General features: G+C 39.5%; 1 protein-coding gene across 6 annotated transcripts in view; it reads left to right on the top strand.

The window, feature by feature from the left end:
* The window catches only part of CSMD3 (CUB and Sushi multiple domains 3), a 1,342,864-nt gene that overhangs the window by 302,391 nt on the left and 1,016,900 nt on the right, over positions 1-23,573 (top strand). For all 6 annotated transcript variants that reach the window (XM_056522623.1, XM_056522621.1, XM_056522626.1 and 3 more), the window contains exon 4: positions 15,123-15,317. In XM_056522623.1, the coding sequence (XP_056378598.1) occupies positions 15,123-15,317 (195 nt within the window). The remainder of the gene's footprint in view (positions 1-15,122; positions 15,318-23,573) is intronic.

The raw sequence follows: 23,573 nt of genomic DNA, 5'->3' as shown, positions 1-23,573 counted from the left end.
TCTAACTGGACCTGGACTTACATAAGTTCTACCGCAGTATCCGTTTGAAAACACATTTTTCCTCAATAGACACCTCCACATTTCATCCACCCGCACCCTAAGACAATAGATTAACGCTCGACCAACTTGGTCTGAGATTAAAAAGTAAGTATTCCCCGCCATGCATTTATCATCCAACAGAGACCTGCATACAATTAGTACAACAAGAAATAGAAGGGATCATGCATAATCAAGGTAACCAACAATTTAACATCAGACACAACATTACAAAAGAAGAAAAGATGGCTCTGCAAGAACTGATGAGAGAAGGCAAAGTCACTATAAAACCTGCTGATAAGGGTGGTTCCATCGTTGTAGTGGACACTGCAGCTTATAACAATAAAATCCTTCACCAGCTCTCAGACAGTTCCACATATGAAATTCTCAGCAGAAATCCACTACCACGCATCCAGAAGGAGATTGATGACCTCATCAAACATCACATTGAGACAGGAACTATAGATACAAAAATGGGTACATACCTCAAGAAAGAATCCCCTATCACTCCAGTCATCTATATCCTTCCTAAGGTACACATGACACTTACCAACCCCCCTGGTAGACCCATAGTGGCCTCCATTGATTCGGTACTGAGCCCGTTATCTATTGCACTTGAAAAGGCACTTACCCCATTAGTCAGGCTACTTCCTTCCTACTTGACACTTCAGACTTCCTCAATAATGTCTACAGAGTGACTAATATCTCCAGTGAGACATGGCTTACCACCATTGATGTGGTAAGCCTTTATACATCTATTTACCACGAAAAAGGGATAGCAGCCACTAAGTGGCTGCTGGACAAAAGTACATACACTGAACAGCAACAAGACGTTTTCCTTGACTTGTTAAGAGTTGTATTATATGACAATTACTTCATGTACCAGAAAACATACTACCTTCGGAGACGTGGCTCGGCTATGGGGGTGAACGTGGCCCCCCCATATGCTAATTCATATATGGCACATTTTGAGGAGACCTACATTTACAACCATACTGCTTTCCATACACATGCAAAAGTATTGCGTCAATTTATGGACTAAATATTTTGCATTTGGGAGGGACCTCTTGAACTCTATATGGACAGAACTACAGTTTACTATGACATATTCACAAGAGTCAGTATCCTTCCTTGACACAGTGGTCAGAAAAAATTCAGAGGGTGGACTCACCACACACCTATATAGAAAACAGACAGACAGGAACAGCATATTACACTACCAGAGTGCCCACCCTCACAGCATCAAAAAAGCCATACCCAAGTCCCAATTCCAGCGACTCTGTCAGATTGTCAAAAATCCTACCCTGATGGAAACTAGACTCACTGAAATGGAACACAAATTCATAGAGAGGGGATATCCACGGGCCCTACTTAAAGAAGCAAGAACTGACATAACAACACTTTCCAACAGAAACACACCTATACCACGTATACCTTTTGTCCATCAATTTCACCCGTCCATCCCCCGGGTTGACAATATCATTCGTAAACACTGGAGAATTCTGCATGATGCATATCCCAACATCACAGAATTCTCCTCACCCCCCCCCCCCCCCTTATCTGTAATAAACACGCACCTAACCAGAGGAACAACTTGGTTAGGGCAGAACCTGAGACACGAGAGACTAAATGCTATACACTAGCACCCAGACGACAAGGCACATTCCCGTGCCTACAGTGTGCACAGTGCAACAACATCTTAAAAGGGGATAAATTCTTTCACCCACACACAGGCAAAACATTCAACATAAAAGGTTTCTTCACATGCAGATCTAAGAATGTTATCTGCGCTATTAAATGTCCATGTGGCCTATTGTACATGGGTGAGACCATGCAGGCAATCAAAGATCGAATTTCTAAACACAAATCGACAATACGCTGTGAAAACCTATTGCTCCCTATACCTCAACATTTTAAAGAAAAAAATCCCACTGTTTCGCAATTGCGTTTCCAGGTGATTGAACAAGTCACGCTGCCCAAACGAGGAGGTGACTTGAAAAGACGCTTGTTGCAACGTGAAGCCTTCTGGATACACACTCTCCAGACGTTTGCACCTAAAGGCTTGAATAGGGAATATGAGATAGGCTCTTTGTTGTAGATTCCTACTGTTTGATTATGGACTAATAGTACACTGATGTTACACACAGAGTGGCAGCCATCCCCGAAGATATCGCGAGCACCCGGCTGGAGTGCTCATGTGAATTGTAGTGAACTCGCTTGACAGCATGACTTCACTTTCCCACTTAACCATGATCCTGGCTACGTTACCTGATGTGGTGCCGCTGCATTACTATGTTTGACTGTTTGTTTACTTAGTGTTGTTTTGACTACAGATGTCATACCCGCCTTGCCGGGCAGGGAGTGACATCATCAAAGGGCGCCTCCTCGTGTATTTAACTGAGAGAGCTGACTTATGTATTGGACCGCATAGGGAGGCTATCCCGCCAAAACGCGTTCTGTCCACCTATGTGAATAAATTTCACTTGTTTGCATCTACTTGGTGAGTGCTGGGCCCTCTCTATATACACATTGTGACTTTACCTCGCGCACCACCACCTTTGCGGAAGTGCCGACCACCTATACCTATACTGCCTATGGGAACTATAACACTGCAAAAAAAAAAAAAGGGAAAAAAAAGTGAATAAAGATCATTTAACACCTCCCCTATTAAAAGTTTGAATCACCCCCCTTTTCCCATTTAAAAAAAAAACTGTGTCAATAAAAAATAAAAATAAACATATGTGGTATCACCGCATGCGGAAATGTCTGAATTCTAAAAATATATCATTAATTAAACCGCATTGTCAATGGCGTGCGCGCAAAAAAATTGAAAAGTCAAAAATTTTGTATTTTTGGTCACTTTTTATATCATGAAAATATATCATGAAAAATGAATAAAAAGTGATCAACAAGTCCGATCAATACAAAAATTGTACCGCTAAAATCTTCAGATCATGGTGCAAAAAATGAGCTCTCAAACTGACCCATACGCAGTAAAATAAAAAGTTATAGGGGTCAGAAGATGACAATTTTAAACGTATACATTTTCCTGCATGTAGTTATGATTTTTTCAGAAGTACGACAAATCAAACCGATATAGGTAGGGTATCATTTTAATTGTATGGACCTACAGAATAAAGAGAATGGGTCATTTTTACCTAATAATTTACTGCGTAGAAACAGAAGCCCCCAAAAGTTACAAAATGGCATCTTTTTTTCAATTTTGTCTCACAATGATTTTTTTTTCCGTTTGGTCGTAGATTTTTGGGTAAAATGACTGATGTCACTGCAAAGTAAAATTGATGGCACAAAAAATAAGCCATATTATGGATTTTTAGGTGCACAATTGAAAGGGTTATGATTTTTTAAAGGTAAGGAGGAAAAAACGAAAGTGCCAAAACGAAAAAAAAAAACCTGGTCCTTAAGGTGTTAAAATCAAGCTGTAGCAGTACAATTCTTGGACCAGGTGAAGATTGCCCAGCCCATGTGGTGTTAAGTAACTATGTAGAGCATTGGCACTTACCTCTGCGAGCCATAGAGTAAGCAGAACACATCTGTTTTTTTCATGCGGGAACACCCTAATTGGTATGCCTGTAATGTAATAAATTACTTTAGGTGCAACCCAATTGTTCAGCCCTGCCATGACCACTAGGAAACAATGATTTCTAGTGACTGAGGATAGAATCTAGAGCCCAGACAAGAAGAAGTGCTGATTACTTCTGTGCAGAAGAAATGGGAGTTTGTCCTTAATGGGGTATTCCAGGCAAAAACTTTTTTTTATATATCAACTGGCTCCGGAAAGTTAAGCAGATTTGTAAATTACTTCTATTAAAAAAATCTTAATCCTTCCAATAGTTATTAGCTTCTGAAGTTGAGTTGCCGTTTTCAGTCTAACTGCTTTCTGATGACTCACGTCCCAGGAGCTGTCCAGCTTCTATGGGGATATCATGCAAGGGATATTCTCCCATCATGCACAGCACCCGGGACGTGACATCATCATTGAGCAGTTAGACAGAAAACTTCAGAAGCTAATAACTATTGGAAGAATTAAGATTTTTTAATAGAACTAATTTAAAAATCTGTTTAACTTTCCGGAGCCAGTTGATATATAAAAAAAAAGTTTTTGCCTGGAATACCCCTTTAAAGAGTACCTGTTATTTCATACAAAAAAAAAATTGTTATATTTACCTAATCCTGAATATATATATATATATATATATATATATATATATATATATATATGTGTGTGTGTGTGTGTGTGTGTATGTTTGTTGCCTATATTTCTCTTATAAATACCTTCTTTTTATTGCTCACTTGGTTTTTCATCCTGCGCTATAGTGGGGGCATTTTAATCTCTTGTCCTCACTCTGTATGTCTCTTCCTTCCTCAGTCTGCTGTGCTGTGCTGTGCTGGGTGTCTCCATCCAATTATTTCAGGCTGCTCTGACAGGAGTCTGATAAATAGAACAGGAGTGAGCACAGAGGAATGCTAGTTCTGCTCTCACTTACTGGATGTTGTCCCTGTCTGTGCTTCAACTTTTCAAATACACACAGTCCCCTTTCTATATTCCTCTATTCACTCTCTATAGGAGCAGCTGGATATAGCTGAGTACAGTGTTCTGCTATCTCTTTAACTCCCACACTCAATAAATAAAACAATATCATGTATGCACAACTCAATTCTCCATTCTAACAGGAGGCTGAGGTTCCCATTCTTGAGTTTGGTTCCAGCAGTTCAGAGAGTAATCCCCTCTCCCATGGATAGTAGGTGATTTTGCCAGTTGGGAAGACCCAGCTCAGTGTATCCGGTAGTGTAAGCAAAGAACCATGGGGGAGATTTATCATTGTTTATTTTTCTTTTTTTTTTTTTGCTTTAGCCGGGTGCGCAAAATGTCACACGTGTCCCCTAAGCAATTTTTTTTCTTTGACTTTTCTGGGTCTGCATAAAGTAGCAAACAGACAATTTTCAGTTTTTACTTTGCAGTGGTCGCAAATTTATGAAGTGGGAATGTCACATGTAGGCTTAAGAAAAGTTCCAAAGCCTCCAAAGTGCCGCAAGTCAAAATCAGATCAGATCTGTCACCGAGAAAAACACTAAAATATAACTTTTATTGATTGCTAAAAATGGCCAAAAAAAGGCCACCAAAAACACATGTTATTCTCATATAACAATGAGAGTGTGATAAAAAACACAAAGATCTATGAATATAGTCCACTCAGTGTGGTGGTAATACATAGACCCATAAAAAATCCCACAATCGGGAAACCACAAAGTTTCTCCTGAAATCAGTGGATGGGGACGGAGGGCCTAAGGAGGTGTAAGGCCTAAGGTGAGCAGCCTCTACCTGTCTTGCCCTATTGATGACTTCCTATCCTACCCCTATACCTAGGTGGAGTGATCTGTCCTTAAAAGGACAGCCCCCACTATGGAACCTACCCCTGAGGGTCCAGCATTTTGCCCTATGGTATGGACAATTTGGTGAGCTCTCCTGTCTCACTAAGCGGTACCTGACTAAATACCGGGGTTGGAGAAGGAAAGATTTAGCCTATTGCCTTACATGTGTGACAAATGCAACCACATTGATAAACAGTAGATGTAGCTAAGTATGACAGTGGTTATTGACAATTGTCTCTCAGTGTGCAAATCTATACACAGATGAACAGTAGCTGTCCATTAACATTGATAACTGATAGATATATAAGCATGTGATAAAAATAATTATCAACTTTCCCTCAGTATGCAGATCTTATACGGATGGACCATTAGTGCCCATTCACACTAATATCTACACAAATGTTTTGACGATTGCTATTGGACAAATAGTGCCCTTAGGTACCTATTCACACCAATATGCAGACAGTCGTTCATATATGCTCTCAAGTAACAGCATAAAACAATATCTATAATATATAGACAAGATTTCCTTTGCTCATTTCTGAGGAGACACAAAAAATAATAAGGCAATAGGAGTAATACACCCAACGTTGCTAAAATTCGTCTCAACGCATTTCTCGCCCCATTCGTCAGGAGACGGTGGGGGCATAGGTGGAGTCATGAAGATGATCATGAGGGTGATGTCCGGTCCATGATGTAAGAATGATGTCAGATGTGATTCGGCCATGATGGGGGAAGTCACATGTGCTCCTTTATATGGTAAGGGCAGGAAAGTTAACCAATCATGGTCTACCTACCTTAATGCCGGGTATTCAAGTCCAATAACATCAGCCCAGGTATAGCTGTTATCCCGTGACAGCGTGGATGCTGATCGCAGGGTTTGCAAGCGTGTTGCGTCACTTCCAGCTAGTAACGCGTAGTGTATAACTCCACGTGCTGCCGCGATTGATGTGTCGCGTCGTGGTATCCAAGATACCGGTCATGTGATTAATCACATGACCCAGATATGTGAGACCTCACTTCCGGCCAGTCCCGTGAGGGATATGTCATTCCACGGGCTGCCGGAATCAGTCACATGATAAAATACGTCACTTGACCAGGTGATCTAATACGTCACTGTGTACATCGCTGGCAATTCCTCTGAATAGAGTACTATTATGGTGGAACTGCGCAGTCGCATTCCATGCTGCTGGACCGGGATCAAAGAGAATAATGAATATCATATTGAAGCAACCGGGTCTCGCAATATTAGAGTACCCTGAGTCATCAAGTACATATAATAGGTGGAAATTATAATTTGCTGGCAAGGAGAATGTAACAGCCGGCACTACTAGTACTAAGCCGTGGAGATGAACAGGGAGATGCAGCAGAGACGGAGCCGGACCTATTAATCCTGTAGCGGTGGTGCTTAGCCCAAAAACAATGATGATACAACAAGAAGGAATGAGAGAAGGCGACACTCACCATTCAGGGTAGCTTCTTTGTTCACTCAGCGGTAACATTAAACAAGGTAAAGGCGGGGGAGTAAGGTGGAGGAGGGGTCACCGGAACAAATTGTTTTGTGCGCTATGCGCACTTCCTCTGGACGGATGGGACGTCACATCCGGCTAGAGGAAGTGCGCATAGCGCACAAAACAATTTGTCCCGGAGACCCCTCCTCCACCTTACTCCCACGCCTATACCTTGTTTGATGTCACCGCTGAGTGAATAAAGAAGCTACCCTGAATGGTGAGTGTTGCCTTCTCTCATTCCTTCTTGTTGTATCATTGGAAATTATAATTATATGACATTACTGGTTACAACCCTTTCAATGTCAAGAGTTATTATACATCACCATAGAGGTTGTGTATGCAATAACACCATCATCAGGGATTCAATAGGCATGTCATATTCCCCAATGGACCTAAACTACTGAATGGACTGAAAAAGACATAATAATGATAATTCATAAAATTATTAGTAGCCGGAGAGCGGGATGGGTTACATTTAATGATATACCCCCACTTAGCATTGAGAAGTCTCCTGGCCATAATGGACTACTTAATTAAAAAGAAAAGGCACATTCAGTGCAGATTTCTGCATGGCTGTGTTCCTCTGGACTGATAAACCGCCTGTATGCAATGGACACTTATTGGTGCAGTGTTGTTGCTAGTGTAAACCAAATATGTTGTAACAGAGCTGAATGTGGATCCTCTAACCTGTGTGGCTGATGACTCGGACCGTATCGGGAAGCAGAGTCTAAGGTGCCGCTGGTCTTCACCAGAGCCCGCCGCAAGGCTTGCTGCGGCCGGCGACACCTAGGTCCCTACCCCTGACACGGCTCGGCCACACAGGTAGCTGGGCAAGGCGAGGTACCGAAGGATAAGGCAGTAGCATAGTCAAATGTAGCAGAAGGTCAAGCCAGGTGGCAAAGGTGTATAGTCTAATAACGTAGCGTGAGGTCTGGAATTATGGGTAAGGCAAACAGGCAATATAGAACGCTTAATCTCAGGCTAGGGGCACTGAAGATCTGGCAGGGAAGTGGGGGAGGTGCAGCAAGTTTATAATGTGTCCACCCATATCTTTCTGCTGATTTACTCCAATTTTACACATTCCCATGACATGCAACTCACATCGCAACCATAGGGTGGTGAAAATTACCGCAGGCACAGTATTAAAGAACACATTTGTAGTCATATTACAATAGAATATATAATTTCAACCAGCCCTACAATATTACTATTAGAATAAGGCCGGAAAAACTGAGCGAGCTGTGATATGGTCGAAAACGTTGCCTTATATAAAAAAAATTAAAGAAAATTACCAAATAAAGCTGGTAATTTCTACTTCATTTCACCCTCAGACTTTTCAGTCGCATTCGGAGGTCAGAGGAGCAGACAATTGCTATTTAATCCACTTGATTCGTCTTTTAAAATAGCGACATTAGAATTACAAGAACAAAAAAAAAAACATCTATCAGAAAGAACTTCCTTCGAGCCGAGACTATTTGCTCGTATTTAGCTCAAACAATATAACTACATATGAATTATTTTTTTCAACTTTTCATTTTATTTATACAAATGGAATCTGATCATTGTCAAAAAAAATAAATCTGATCCGTGAATGTCTGGCATAAAATAAGTCAACAAAATTGAGCGAAATTACTTTTGAAATATTTTCTCAATCAACAAGTGAATCATTTTTCCATTTCCCTCCATTTTCGGCGGCAAGTGAAAGAATAAAAATGGCCGTATTGTGGAGATAATAGCGCAACTTTGGATAAAAGAGGAATAACGTGTTGTACCTTGAAAAGCAATTACGCCCACCGCGTTTTCATTGTATAATCCAAGCGTCATTTGATATGGATATGAAAACATAGTTTGAAAAGATTATTATTTTTTTTATTTTTTTACGTGTTACCCAATATTATTAGAAAATATTTTTCCAAGACAGATTTAAAAACGACAATGCATGAAATGAACAAATGTAATGATATTATTACAAATTATTGCACAAATTATCATCTAAATTCCTCTGGCTATACTTAGTTAGCATAGCTAAATAAATTGCAAAGTACTATAAAGAGGTTGTCCAGGAGTATATATATATATATATATATATATATATATATATATATATATATATATATAGTTATTTTTTTTTCTCCTAGAAACAACCCTTGCCTGTAGGCTGTATTTGAGCACAGCATGATGGCTGTCCGGTCATGCTGGGATTTGTAGTTTTGCAACACAATGGCATTCAAAGCAAGCATTGCCCAAGCATTACATGCACACAATACTTAGTTGATAACCCTCCCGGTGTTATGAGAATGAGGGCTTAACCATGCTCCCTCCTGCTCAAATCAGCTCCCAACCAATGGGGCTCCTTATGCAAGCCCCTGTGACCTCTTAACGGTAACATGGTGCATCAGGAATTCCCCAGCGTCATGTTGCTTAAACGCATTGAAACCACAGCAATCACGCACAACATAAATAAGGCAAAATGGTCAAAAAAAATTATATTTTTAGTCTACATAGAAAATTGTAGATGGCAAATACCCATCTATTTCATCTCTTTTTTTGAAAATCAACATAAGAATAGTATCAAAGGGGTACTCCTATGAAAATCTTTTTTTTTTTTTTTTTTTTTTTTTTAAATCTCCATATGCCCAGGCTGCCGCAATGAAAAAGAATAAACCTTGACTTATCTCCCACTGCTCCCCTGGTGCAGTTAAGAGTTAAATTAACTATCCTATATTTTTTGTGTCCAAGTATTATTGAAATATCTTCAGCTGTTTGGAAGTTATGCAGTATCATATATTTCCCATAGACTTAGGGTCAGTAAGGGTTAAATCAGTAACATGTGTGCCAAGTTTCATGTTAATATCTTTAGCCATTTGGACGTGATGCTGGAACATACACACATACATACACACACACACATACATACACACAAACACGCATACATGCATACACACACATTGGCCCTCATTTATTAACAGCATTCCGACTCTTTTTGTCAGGTTAAATTCTGTGTAAATTCTGAATGTTCGACAGAAAATAACCGACAGAACCTGAATCACTCTGAGGGAAAAAAAACAAACTACAAAATGGGCATTGTTTTCGGGAAAAGGGGCGTTTTCCCTACATTTCATCCAAAATCACTCTGAGAACCACTCCGAAAATTATGGGAATTTTCTGGGAAGAAAAACCGACACTTTAAAGCATGTATAATGATTCAGAAAGTAGAGTAAATTTTCTGTCTCTTTGCTCCTTTGTCTGCCTAGTCTTATTCAAGTGATTCTGTTTTATTTTTTTTGCATAATTTATTTTGTAAACAACGTTTTAGCTTTATTTTCAAATTTTTATGAAAAACGTTTTTTTCCTATTGTTTCAGTAATAATGGTGAATCAAATTAATAAATATATATATATATATATATATATATATATACACACTCATTTTAATACTTCTATCTATATGTGTGTATATACGTATATGTATAAAATATATATATACAAGCTTGATAATGGCGACGAGAGGTCGCAGAAACGTTGCTCTGTATACACTGGAATGATGCAATACATTTTTCCTTTTTTTTTCACCACTACCTTGTGTGCTGCGGCTATTTGGACTTATTTGAGCTGGGATCCCCTTACCATGGCTCCTACACAGCGTGCACCATTTACCTTATCTACATTTCTGGTTGTGCTGCTCTCCTGGGAAATTTGTGTATATATATATATATATATATATATATATATATATATACACATATATGAACAGCACAACCAAAGTCCAAGTGGTTGAAAGAAAATGGGGTGCCCGCATTCCTGGAACCTGGATCCACCGGTTCCTCAATCCAGACAAGCAAATACGAAGCAGCACTCCACAGGTTGCAAATAAGTGGTGTTTATTACATCATGTGCATTGACAACGTTTCACCAGTCTCACACTGGCTTTTTCTAGTGAAAAAGCCAGTGTGAGACTGATGAAACGTTGTCAATGCACACGATGGAATAAACACCACTTATTTGCAACCTGTGGAGTGCTGCTTCGTATTTGCTTGTATATATATATATATATATATATATATATATATATATATATATATATATGTATATATATATATATATATATATATATATATATATATATAAAACTCCACGCGAAAGAGCCAGCAAAGACCCCCTCTGTGCATGGTCAGCCAACTGGCAGGTCAGCAGTCCATAAATATGCAATCTCCACCACAGCACAAATAATCAGAGGTCCAGGATCAAGTGGAAAGGCTTCCAAGTTTATTCACACCATAAATGTGATAGCAGTGTGAATAAACTTGGAAGCCTTTCCACTTGATCCTGGACCTCTGATTATTTGTGCTGTGGTGGAGATTGCATATATATATATATATATATATATATATATATATATATATATATATATACATAGATAGATAGATAGACAGACTATTTTATTAAATGTATTAATCTTCTTCTTCTTCTTCTCTCTCTCTCTCTCTCTCTCTCTCTCTCTCTCTCTCTCTATATATATATATATATATATATATATATATATATAGTACAGACCAAAAGTACATACAGTACAGACCAAAAGTTTGGACACACCTTCTCATTCAGAGTTTTCTTTATTTTCATGACTATGAAAATTGTAGATTCACACTGAAGGTATCAAAACTATGAATTAACCCATGTGGAATTATATACATAACAAAAAAGTGTGAAAATATGTCATATTCTGGGTTCTAGCAACCTTTTGCTTTGATTACTGCTTTGCACACTCTTGGCATTCTCTTGATGAGCTTCAAGAGGTAGTCACCTGAAATGGCCTTCCAACAGTCTTGAAGGAGTTCCCAGAGATGCTTAGCACTTGTTGGCCCTTTTTGCCTTCACTCTTCGGTCCAGCTCACTCCAAACCATCTCAATTGGGTTCAGGTCCAGTGACTGTGGAGGCCAGGCCATCTGGCGCAGCACCCCATCACTCTCCTTCTTGGTCAAATAGCCCTTACACAGCCTGGAGGTGTTTGGGGTCATTGTCCTGTTGAAAAATAAATGATGCACCAACTAAACGCAAACCAGATGGAATAGCATGCCGCTGCAAGATGCTGTGGTAGCCATGCTGGTTCAGTATGCCTTCAGTTTTGAATAAATCCCCAACAGTGTCACCAGAAATGCACCCCCACATCATCACACCTCCTCCTGCCCACCAGCACACCTGTGAAATGAAAACCATTTCAGGTGACTACCTCTTGAATCTCAACAAGAGAATGCCAAGAGTGTGCAAAGCAGTAATCAAAGCAAAAGGTGGCTACTTTGAAGAACCTAGAATATGACATATTTTCAGTTGTTTCACACTTTTTTGTTATGTCTATAATTCCACGTGTTAATTCATAGTTTTGATGCATAGTCATGAAAATAAAGAAAACTCTGAATGAGAAGGTGTGTCCAAACTTTTGGTCTGTACTGTATATAGCTAAATATTTCTATACATATATATTTTCACAAATTATTTTTTTTTTTCTTTACTCGGTTTTTCTTTGAAAAATCTGTCGCACTGCGACAGAATTTTCATTGCAACAGATTTATGCATGTGCCAAATTTTATTGTGCGACAGTATTAACCCTGCAACAGATTTTACCATGCAACAAATGTACCCTGCGACAGAAATTACCGTGCAACAGATTTTTTCCCTGCAACTAAAAAGATCGGGAAAAGTTTGACAGATTAGTAAATACCAAGAGAAAAAAAAGGTCGGAAAAGCAAAAGTCAAACACAAACCGACACTTCACTCTTAGTGAATGAGGGCCATTGAGTTTCATACTGTATATATACATTTGTTTTCCTTTGAAGTGGATGGGAAGAGAAGAGAGGTATTGATATGTGCAAGATGAATGTAATATGGACTGTACACCAGAGGGTGACAGGGGTGATTCCAGTGTCCTGTGAACTCATTAGATTATAAAATATTTCCTGTTTATGATCTTATTATGTAGTCAGGTTATCCAAACCAAGGAGAAGGCCAAACACTGAAATTGACCGATCATGGAAGGTTTGGGCTCCTAGGACCATGTAATGAAGTTTGATCGTTGTCCTCCTAATGCAGACAGAATGTATTATCATTCCCACATCTATGTGTTGTGACACTCAGGCATCCAAATAGTTACAAATTATCCCATTTACCAGCACAATAGATAAAGATATTGGGTTTCAATTGTATTACTATGGATATTTATATCAGTTTTAAGTATTGTGATTTTCAGATTCCTCAATATTTAGTTTATCAGTAGAACTGCCATATAGGAAAACCCCAGGCAAAACTGATACATTGAGCTATACCCGGCGCAATGCATGAGTGGGTAGTGTATGCCTTTATCTTTAAATGTTCTTATACTTTTGAGTCAAGCATCATATCCCCCAGGCCCTTAATCATGCATAATCTGGTCTATCAGTGTTGCTTTAACCCATTCCTTTACACTGACAAATAAGTACTATTCATTTATTAATAGTCAAGGTGATTACTGCCCCTATATGTGAATACTGGTGGGAAGATGGCTGTAATACTCTACTGTACTCCTGCTGCAACTGCGGGATAGGATAAAATTTACATTTTGGAAGTAAACATGTCAATTGTACAAGGAGGGGACCTGACAAAGGTCTTTTTGGTTTTCTCTAATGTACAAATGTTCACCCAACCCTCCCCCCCTTTATCTCACTTCAGTGCTGGATTTTCAGCTTACACTGTTCATTGCTGCTCTATAATGCCCTCTACTCTGCTGCTGTAGAGGGTGTGCTATAGAGATAAGAGATATTAAAAGAACATGATGCCCAAATCCTGCTGTTTTCTCTCACTTCAGTGCTGGGTTAACAGCTTACACTGCTCAATGCTGCTCTATAATGCCCTCCATCCTGCTGCTGTAGAGGATGTACTATAGAGATATTGGGGAACATTATCCCTCTTCTGTGTGTGTGCTGTGTATGAGAGACATCATAGTGGCTTGCCTCAACCCACTCTGGAGCTGAGACTAAATAAAATTGACACATGACTGGAGGACAGAAAACTGGTTTTATTATGGCCAGAAAATACTGCCATTTATCATGTATAGATGTGTCCACTTGCACATTGTCTACCTACAGCATCCTATTTCACATACTTTGGGATGTAAAAATTATGTTTCAGACTGCTGGCAGTAAAAAAAAATAAAGGGATACATACCTGCAGACTCTCCCCTGGTGCCTCCGGTAACCCACTCCGATCTCCGCCGCGATCCTCTTCCGGGTGGTCGGTGAGTCATACTGCACTCAGCCAATCACCAACCACAGTGAAGTCCCGCCTTGGCCGGTGATAGGCTGGGCAGCAGAGTGAGGTTTTCGGCCCCACTGCCAGCAGTCTGAAACACAATTTTTACATCCCAGAGTACTCCTTTAAACTAATTCAACACAATATCATGACATGCTATCAGAGAAGGCATCATTTACATAGGAATCAATTTACAAAATAATCACTTTGACAAACAGTACTGCAGATAATAACTTGTATATATTAAAATTGTCTTTGTTGCCCATTTACTCCAATCTTCAATCTCACATTGTACAATCTCAGAATCCATTTTCATATTCCGCACCTATTTGATTGGCTACTTGTGCACCCAAAACAGAAATCTAAGTCAGCAATGATTTGTTTCAAATCGGGTATAAAGTTGCATGTGAGGAGGGCAGACCCCTGTCACTCCCCCTCCATTCAAAGCCACGCTTCCTTCATGCCCCCTTGGCACCAGCAGTATATATATTAAAAATTGGCAAATTTTTGTGCAGATTTATTTTCTTATTTGCACAAAATATGTGACTTTTCAAAAAACTTTGTCACTTATGCAATTTAGTAAATCTTACCTATTGAGTATAGAGACTAGATAAGAAAGGACATATTTTTACACACCCCAACAGTTATTCAGAAACTTTATCATGAAAATACAGGTAAGTAGTAAAAGTAACTTAAAAACTGTACATATATAAACATATCTTGCAATAAACAAAATTATATATCGCTGTGTTTATTAAAAAAAAAGTAAAATAAAAAAATAAAAATGGCTACAAAAGGTTTGATTCCAAAATGGTTAATTAATAATTTTAGAAGCTGCTAAAAAATACACTTTGTATGAATGTTATACTTGTTCCTGAATATTTCAATTTTTCTTTACAGAATTACGGAGCAGTTCCTGCGGAAACCCAGGAATCCCACCCAAAGGTGTCCTGTCCGGCACAAAGTTCGATGTGGGAGACAAAATCCGGTACAGCTGTGTAACAGGATATATCCTGGATGGTCACCCTCAGCTCACATGTATAGCAAATTCAGCCAACACAGCTTCATGGGATTTTCCAGTGCCGATATGCAGAGGTACGTTGAGTCTTGGGGGTACTCTGGTGGAAAAAAATTTTTCAAATCAATTGGTGCCAGAAAGTTATACAGATTTGTAAATTACTTCTATTTAAAACTCTTAATTCTTCTAGTACTTTTCAGCTGCTGTGTGCTCCAGAAGAAGTTGTGTAGTTATTTCCAGTCTGATCACAGTGCTCTCTGCTGACACCTCTGTCCATGTCAGGAACTGTCCAGAGCAGGAGAGGTTTACTATGGGGTTTGTTCCTACTCTGGACTATAAATAATTTACAAATCTGTTTTTCTTTCTGGAGCTAGTTGATATAAAAAAAAAATATTTTTTTTCCACCAGAGTACCCCTTTAACTTGGGCTATTTTCAAATTCACTGTTATTGTGTAGACTAACTTATTTTTCAGGTTAGTGAGATGTTCTTATTTCTTTTTTGGGAAGCTATTTGTCATGAAATGATGGATACATATAATCTATGGATAATTTAAGACTAAATATGTATTTACAGGTGAAACTCAAAAAATTTGAATATTGTGCAAAAGTCCATTGAATTTCATTAATGCAACTTAAAAGGAAAGGAAGTATGAAGTGCTCCAAAATCTCCTGGTAGACGGATGCGTTGACCCTGGACTTAATGAAGCACAGTGGTCCAACACCAGCAGATGACATGGCACATGACATGTCACAATTATGACAAATCACTGCTTGAACTATCTTGCTTTGCATGTAATGAGTCTCTCATATATTGGTTTCATCTTTTAAGTTGCATTACTTAAAGAAATGAACTTTGCACAATATTAAAATTTTTCGAGTTTCACCCGTATTTCTGGGCAGTAACAGTCATGGTATTACTACCTAATTTAGTAGAAGGATCTAGTAACAATATCATAGTAATATTGATTAGAATGTGACACTAACTCCCCCCCCCCCCACACACACACACACCTGCTGGTCCTTCCAGAATTTAGCTGTAATCTGTGAGGAAACCTGGCAGTAAGCATTACGTTTTCCTGCAGCGCCACCTCAGGAAAAACTTAGCATTGCATTGCACCCACTTCAATCAATGGGTTATTCACCTTGTTGGCTTCCTGGTTAATGCTAAGGCTAATATGTTGTTGGAGAATTGTTGGTCCTTTCTAGCTTTGGCCTTGGGGGAACCTTGCCAGTGCCTTTTGGCCGGGCGGTGAAGGGCTTAGATTGTTGAGGGGACCTCTCTCTCTCCTTTGGGAGAAGGGCTATGCGACAGACCACATCCTTGAGAACCTGTTTTGCACTTGATTGAGCACGTGTTTTGGCTTTTAAAATAAGTTAATAAATAAAAAATGGGCCATCCATGTAGTAGAGTACAAAAGAAGTCCTCAAGTGCAGACAAGGTCCTCTTTGCTCGTGTCTGTTCTGCATTGTGTTCAAGTTTCCAAGTTGCACCAGTAGGCACTAGTCATTTGAAGTATATGTTGCCTTCAGCACTGTGTCTGCTGACAGTGTGGCTAATGAATAGTCAGGATGTGGAATAAAAGATTATTTATTAAAAATATTGTATTATTGGAAGAAAGAAATATTTTTGGGAAACTGTTCCACTTGTGTACATGGAGTCATTTATTCACTTACACCGGGCTGAGAATCCATACCAGACATAGTTAATTTACAAAAAAAGACCCTGTTGGTCTAGGCTTAATATAGGTATCTGCTTTAGGGTAGGGTTACTGCAGTATGTTTGCCCCTGCGGATGTGCTCCCTGCTGCTGCTGTAGCTCTGTGTATGCTCTCGTCACTGCCAGCATGAAATCAGCAGTTACGAGCAGGCACTCAAACAATACTCTTAAAGCTTTCCTGTCATATCAGAAAAAAATAGGCTTATTTTTATGTTACTCACTAGGTCATGCAGATTCTTCCCATGCTTTTTTATATGTCTAGCTTCTGTATTTGGCTCACAAATCATTCTATTCTGCTGCTCACTTATTCTGACATCCACTGCTAAGGAAGGGGCCTATCTGCAGCCATCATGAATCCTCACTCACCATGTATTAACTCCCTCCATGAGTCTGCTGTGCTGTGTTGGGTCTCTTTATCCAATCACTGCAGGCTGTTCTGTAATTCCTGTTCTCTGTTTTTAGACAGGAGTCTGATAGACAGGACAGGAGTGAGCACAGAGGAGTGCTAGTCCTGACCTCACTTCCAGAACTTTGTCCAGGCCTCTGCTTTAGCTGGGACAAAGATTACGCTGCAGCCAGAAAAAAAAATTATGTTCTTGATGATATGGGGACCCCTAGTGGTCTTTTTTTTTTCTTTTATTATAATTTTTTTTTTCTAAGCCATGATTTCTATAAAAAGAAATAAAACATGTTTTTGTAAATATAATAGAAAGGTTAATGTTTTGCCAAGATGTACAACATTTAAAAAGCTTTTTATTCTGACAGCGCCCATTTAGGGAAGCTTTTTCTTTTTTTTTTTTTTATGTCATGACGTTACTTTGTCCTTTATATTGCATTGTCCATTTTTCTTCTTTTACTGAAAAAGAAGACTTTTGTAGCATAATACATAGCGCAGCATTTGCCATTTGGTACGCAGGCTATATTCACCCTATCACACTTCCAGATTTGTGATATATAAATGTATAAAAGTCATTCTGAAAAATATTCTTGTCTTTAAATGGCACTGTCAGTGGAAGAAGAATATAAGTAGAGCGATTTTGACAGATTGACATTTCAAGGCTATTATACATACAGTTCCTTTTATTTATTTTTTTACATTCTTTTTGCTGTTGCTGCTGTCAGGCTAAAGTCAAATGTAGACAACAACTTCTGTTGTTTCAGCTAAACATTTGTAGCTGTGTAGCCTCTGTTCCTGTCGGACAGATTGTTCAAGGCATATTTCATAAAGTGTTTTCAGTGGAAATCTGGATAGAAATCAACAAAGAGATGTCGGCCAATCAGATGCTGCCGTCTTGTATTTATTTCTTTAATGAATCTTGTTCTTTTATGTTTTTTCTTGTCTGTTTTCTAACACTTGACTGTAATAAAAAACAATAACATTTCTAATAATAACTATTAGAGTTGAGCAAATTCATTCTAAGAGAATCAGTATTGAATATTAATTTCAAGTTCATTTTGATTTTTTGTGATTCACTTTGGTAGAATTAGACTAGGAGACACTCCTTTCTTGCCTTGATTGTGTGTTTTGGCTCACTGCATGCTAGATCATCCTTTCACAACCCATTTATAATATCCTGACAAAGGGCAAGAGGTTCTCACCAAAGATTTGCCGATACATTGTCCCATCCATCATCCCTCTGATAATTAAGGTTGTCCTCTCCCCTTAGCATAAAACACCCCAAAAGCATAAAGTTCCCCCCCTTATGCCTACCCTAAGAGGCAACTGGCTGGGCAGGCAGAATGGGGCAAACTGACACTAAAGATGGTGTCAGACGCATCAAAGGTGATTAAGGTATTAATGAACAGAACAGGTACAGAGACAACAGACAGCCAAGATGGCTACAGGTGCAGGCTGGCTGGAACAAGCTGCTAGCAGACAGGAATTGTGATAGACAGTCCAAGTTTATACGCAAGAGGGACAGGTCAGGTTCCAGAGGATGAGACAAAGGCAAAGTGCAGTAGACAGACCGGATCAGGAGGAACACAGCATCAGCAGACAGACAGAGACCTTAGCAATACAGGAAACACAACCTTGCTGAGGCCTCAGACAACAGGTGGAGCAGGTTTATATAGGGAGTGCCAGGCAGGGATTGGAGGAGGATCCATTAGTGAGTACACACTGTGTCTATAAGATTCAGCCATTGCTCGCGCATGGACTCTAGTGGAAAAAGCCAAAACTGCAGCAGGAGACACTTCAGAGCAGGAAGACCAGGAAGCACAGCAAAGGTATGGCACAAGATGTTCCTTGGCAGACCTCAGATAGGCCTGTACAAGTGCTTTATTAAGCAGGGGGACCTTGCAGGCACTTCACAGTGTAGTCCAAAGGATAGGAGATAAGATGTCTGATCACAGGGGTCCCTCCACTGGGACCCCCACAGTCTCTGTGCAGCACCCGGCGTTGGTTTAGAGCACTGGGTGTGGGTGCCGGGGGTTGTGATGTCATGGCCAAGCCTCCTCAATGTAAATTTATAGACTTGCATTGAGGGGCTGTGGTGTGACATCACATGGGGGTGTTGCCGTGACATCACGACCCCCACCGCCCACCCTAAGTGTTCGGAACACAAGTGCCCCGAATGCTGGAGAACCGCTTTAAGAAAATGTAGCTGGAGGTTTGATTCTCACATTAGTTTCTTACCCAAGACCAAGGAAGTCTAGTCTGACATCCCTAGAAGCATATGACTAATAATTAAGTGGAATCAAGTATATTCTTTTGAACCCCTAAATCGATATTTCCATATTGACATGTATGGTATATCCACAGGTCAGGGTGCACATTAATTTAAAAAAAGGTCTGTCCCCTATCCTACATAATGTTTTGTCTTAAAAGGTTCATCCCATGATCAAAAGTTACCCCTTGACACAGGCTGACCACTGAATGTCTGACTGCTGGGACCTCCACTGCACCAAGAACAGATATCATTTGTCTCCCAAATAAATGAGTGGGTTGCAGAATTCGGACCCCCACTGATCTGCTCTAACCCCACCAATCATCTGTTTATTTTCCATCCTACAGATAGAGGATAATTTTTGATCTTGGCATAACTATTTTTGGATTAGCAGATCAGAGGATGTCCATTGCTAGCACTAATATTAATCATCTGTTATCTGTTAAGCTATGTCCACATGGTTGAATGTTTCCGTACGGACATTCCATAGACAGCAGAGAGTCAGCAGAAGATGCCAGCACTAGGACCGCTCAGAAATGCATTTCCGTATGACGTCGCAGAAAGAATAGACGTGTCTATTCTTTCTGTGGACTCCAGAATCAGGATTTATGGGGCAGATGTCATGGAAATTCCACCGTGTGCACAGTGCAGCAGAATCCCATTGAAATCAAAGGGACTATGCTGCAGCAGAATTCCATCGTGTGAACATAGGCTTAGTGCTCCATTTCCCTACACTAAGAAAACAGTATAGTATAATTTTCCATTACTGGATTAGATTTTACAAGTGATTTATTCATTTAGTTTTGACATAAATAAAATATTATCCTAAGCATAAATGATTAGAATCACTTGGTCTTTATTGGTTTCCACATTGTGCACTTCTTTTCTTTTGACTTTTATGACACCTCTTGTTATTTTTGTCAGCTCAATAACTACTTTTGATGGCCTTCTGGACTACATCGTGGTTGAACACATCACATTGTTTTTTCATCCATTTTTCCTCCAATGACTCCAAAGACCTTGTTCCCTTTGAAGCTGTATTTCAAAGTTTCGGAAGGTTTTGAAAATGGCTTCACTGTTAAATTGAGATGTCAGATTTGAAAAGGTGAGAAGTGTCAGGTGGCCTCCGATAAAGCCCAAGATGTTGTTAAAGTTATTTCCCAAAGGGAAAGCAATAAGGGGCCTGAAAACACACTATGGTATTAGTGTGGCTAAAACAACCTTTAAAAGGGTCCAAAAATGAATTCGCTGAAAAGCCCTGAAGTAAGGTGCACTCTCTGAAAGTGCTTTTTGCACAGCATGGCGGTAAAGAAAATGACAAATATATTGCTTATTTATTATTTTTACTGACCTATGTTTGACGTTGAAGCGCAACTCCGATTTTGGTCCGACGACAGAATACATGTTTCAATCTCCCAACAACTTTGTAGTCAGATACTTGTTCACTGCTAGGGCGATCAGGATATGGGAAGTCCCCTGCAAGTCTATGTTAATGGTACTTTCCCTGAAACCTTTAGTCTCGGGAAGGTCTCTGGCTACGAAGTTGCCCTAAGATTTAAACAGGTATCCTGCTACCGGACAAACATCATAAACAACATAAACAACATATTCAGGTCTTCAATGTGCTCGTAGAGGAGGATTGCATGACACAGCATGAAGCATACTCTAGGGACGATCAGTAGCTCATCTGCAGCATAAAATATGCTGCAGATGAGCTACATGTGACCCTACCCTAAAGGTTACATTTTACAGGTGAGTGCCCATATTTTTTTTCCTATTTGCACCATAGCTGCTTTGTAATTTTACTTGGACTGTGTTCACACGTGAGTACCAGCCTATATGCATTTATTTTTTCTGCCCGGCACTTTAACATTCAGGGTAATCTTTTCAGTCTTGTAATGTGCAGTGGTGCTGCTCACTGTTTCTTCTGGGCCTAGCGAATAACACTAGTGTATGGCCACGAACTACACAGTACTATACAATGTGGGCATAGAAAAAGGCTTGAAAAAGTAGGCAGACCGCAAAATAGCTATCATCATCTCCACCAGTCTGAGATTCTCTGTTCTATGACTGGGCTTATTTGAAATAAAGTTTCATAAAATTTGAAAGTTTTCACCCATAAGGGTGAGTGCCTCTTTCATCTTTTTCTATTGTTTACCCACATTGGACTACCACATCCGACCACTGGAACCCCCACGATCTCTCCCCGGCGCCCTGGCTCTCTACATAAATGAAGTGTGTCGACCATGGTACACAGCTGGGACTGACATGCCCCCTCCATGCATCTCTATGGGAGAGCCTGAGATACAGCATTCATTATCTCCTGGTCTCCCATTGACATGCATGGATAAGACGTGTTGGCCCCGACTATGTTAAATGGTTATCACACTTCATTCATGCGGAGAGCCGGGGCTCCTGGCAGGAGATTGTAGGGGGTCCCAGCTATCGGATCCCCTGGGATCTGTCACTTATAGGGGACAGGGGATGCATTTTTTTTAGACTGGACTACTCCTTTAATATATTGTGTTTTTGTATATCTTGGCTTTGGTGGAAAATGGGACAACTATTAACCCCTTAAAGGGTAGCTCCCACCATCCAATTTTTTTTTTCTAGCCTGTTCCCCCCCCCCACTACGGCACTAGCCCGTTCCCTCCTCCCCCGCCCCACATACCCTGTTCCCTCATTACACTTGCAGTTACTGCAGAGTCCGGCAGCGGGCGTGCAGGGACAGCGGCGGCAATGAGGTGGCGGCGGCGATGTGCGGGAGGAGTGGCCTCCCAGCCAGTGGCCGGGGAGCCAATGCGCTCGCTCCCGCCTGTCTGATTGACAGGCAGGGAGCGAGTGCAGCCTAACTGAAAAAGGACTGATTGCCACTCCAAAATCAGTCCTTTTTCAGTAGCCGGTTTTTAAATGTAAATTAAACCTTTTTAATGAAAAAAAATAATAATAAAAGTATATTAGAAATATGTTGTAGTACATAAGTACTACAACATATCAAAAAATAAAGTTGGTGACAGTGCCCATTTAAGGACCGGGCCACCTTTTCATTTTTGCACTTTTGTTATTTCCTCCTCACCTTTACACCTACAGACCCATAGCATGGCCTTTTTTTGCACCACCAATTTTACTTTGTAATGACATCAATCATTTCACCACAAGATCTACAGAGAAACTAGAAAAAAAATATTTGGGCAAATTTTTTTTTAAATGTCATTTTGTAAGTTTTGGGGGGTTCTGATTCTATGCAGTACACTTTTTTTTTGTAAAAAATATTAATATTAATATTAATATAATATTATTATTTTAATTCTGTAGGTCCATAAAGTTAGAAGGATACCCAATTTATGTAGGTTTTATTTTACTACCTAGAAAAATTATAACTACATGCACCAAAATTTGTATGTTGAAAATTGTTCTCTTCTGACCCCTGTACAATTTAAATTTTTCCATACACGGAAATTTTTGGAGGGCTAATTTCTTGCACCGTCATCTGAAGTTTTTATCAGTGTTTTGTTTTGATGGGACTTTTTGATTGCTTTTTATAATTTTTTTTTAAAGTATATAAAGTGAACAAAAACATGCAATTTTAGACTTTGGAATTTTTTTTTACGTAATTGCCATTGGCCGTGCAGTTTAATTAATGTGATATTTTTATAGTTTAGACATTTGCGCACATGGCGATACCACATAGGTTTATTTTTATTATGTTTACATATTTTTTATAGGGAATTTGGGAAAAGAGCAACTGGTTAATTCTGGTTATAGAGAACTATTGGCCAAAATGCAAAGGGTTTGCAACTTTTTTTATGCCTACGTGCGCAATCACTGCAAAATAAAAAAATTTAAGTTGCGTAGGTAAGGCTGTTTGCTACTCTATGCGTACCCACAAATGTCTCAAAAAACGAAATTTTGTGCACCAGGAGTAAGCAAAAAAAATATTAATAATTCCG

Source organism: Hyla sarda, chromosome 5 (assembly GCF_029499605.1).
Source record: "Hyla sarda isolate aHylSar1 chromosome 5, aHylSar1.hap1, whole genome shotgun sequence".
Lineage (NCBI taxonomy): Eukaryota > Metazoa > Chordata > Amphibia > Anura > Hylidae > Hyla > Hyla sarda.
Note: the sequence above shows the minus strand (reverse complement) of the source record. Positions and strands in the feature narration are given on the sequence as shown.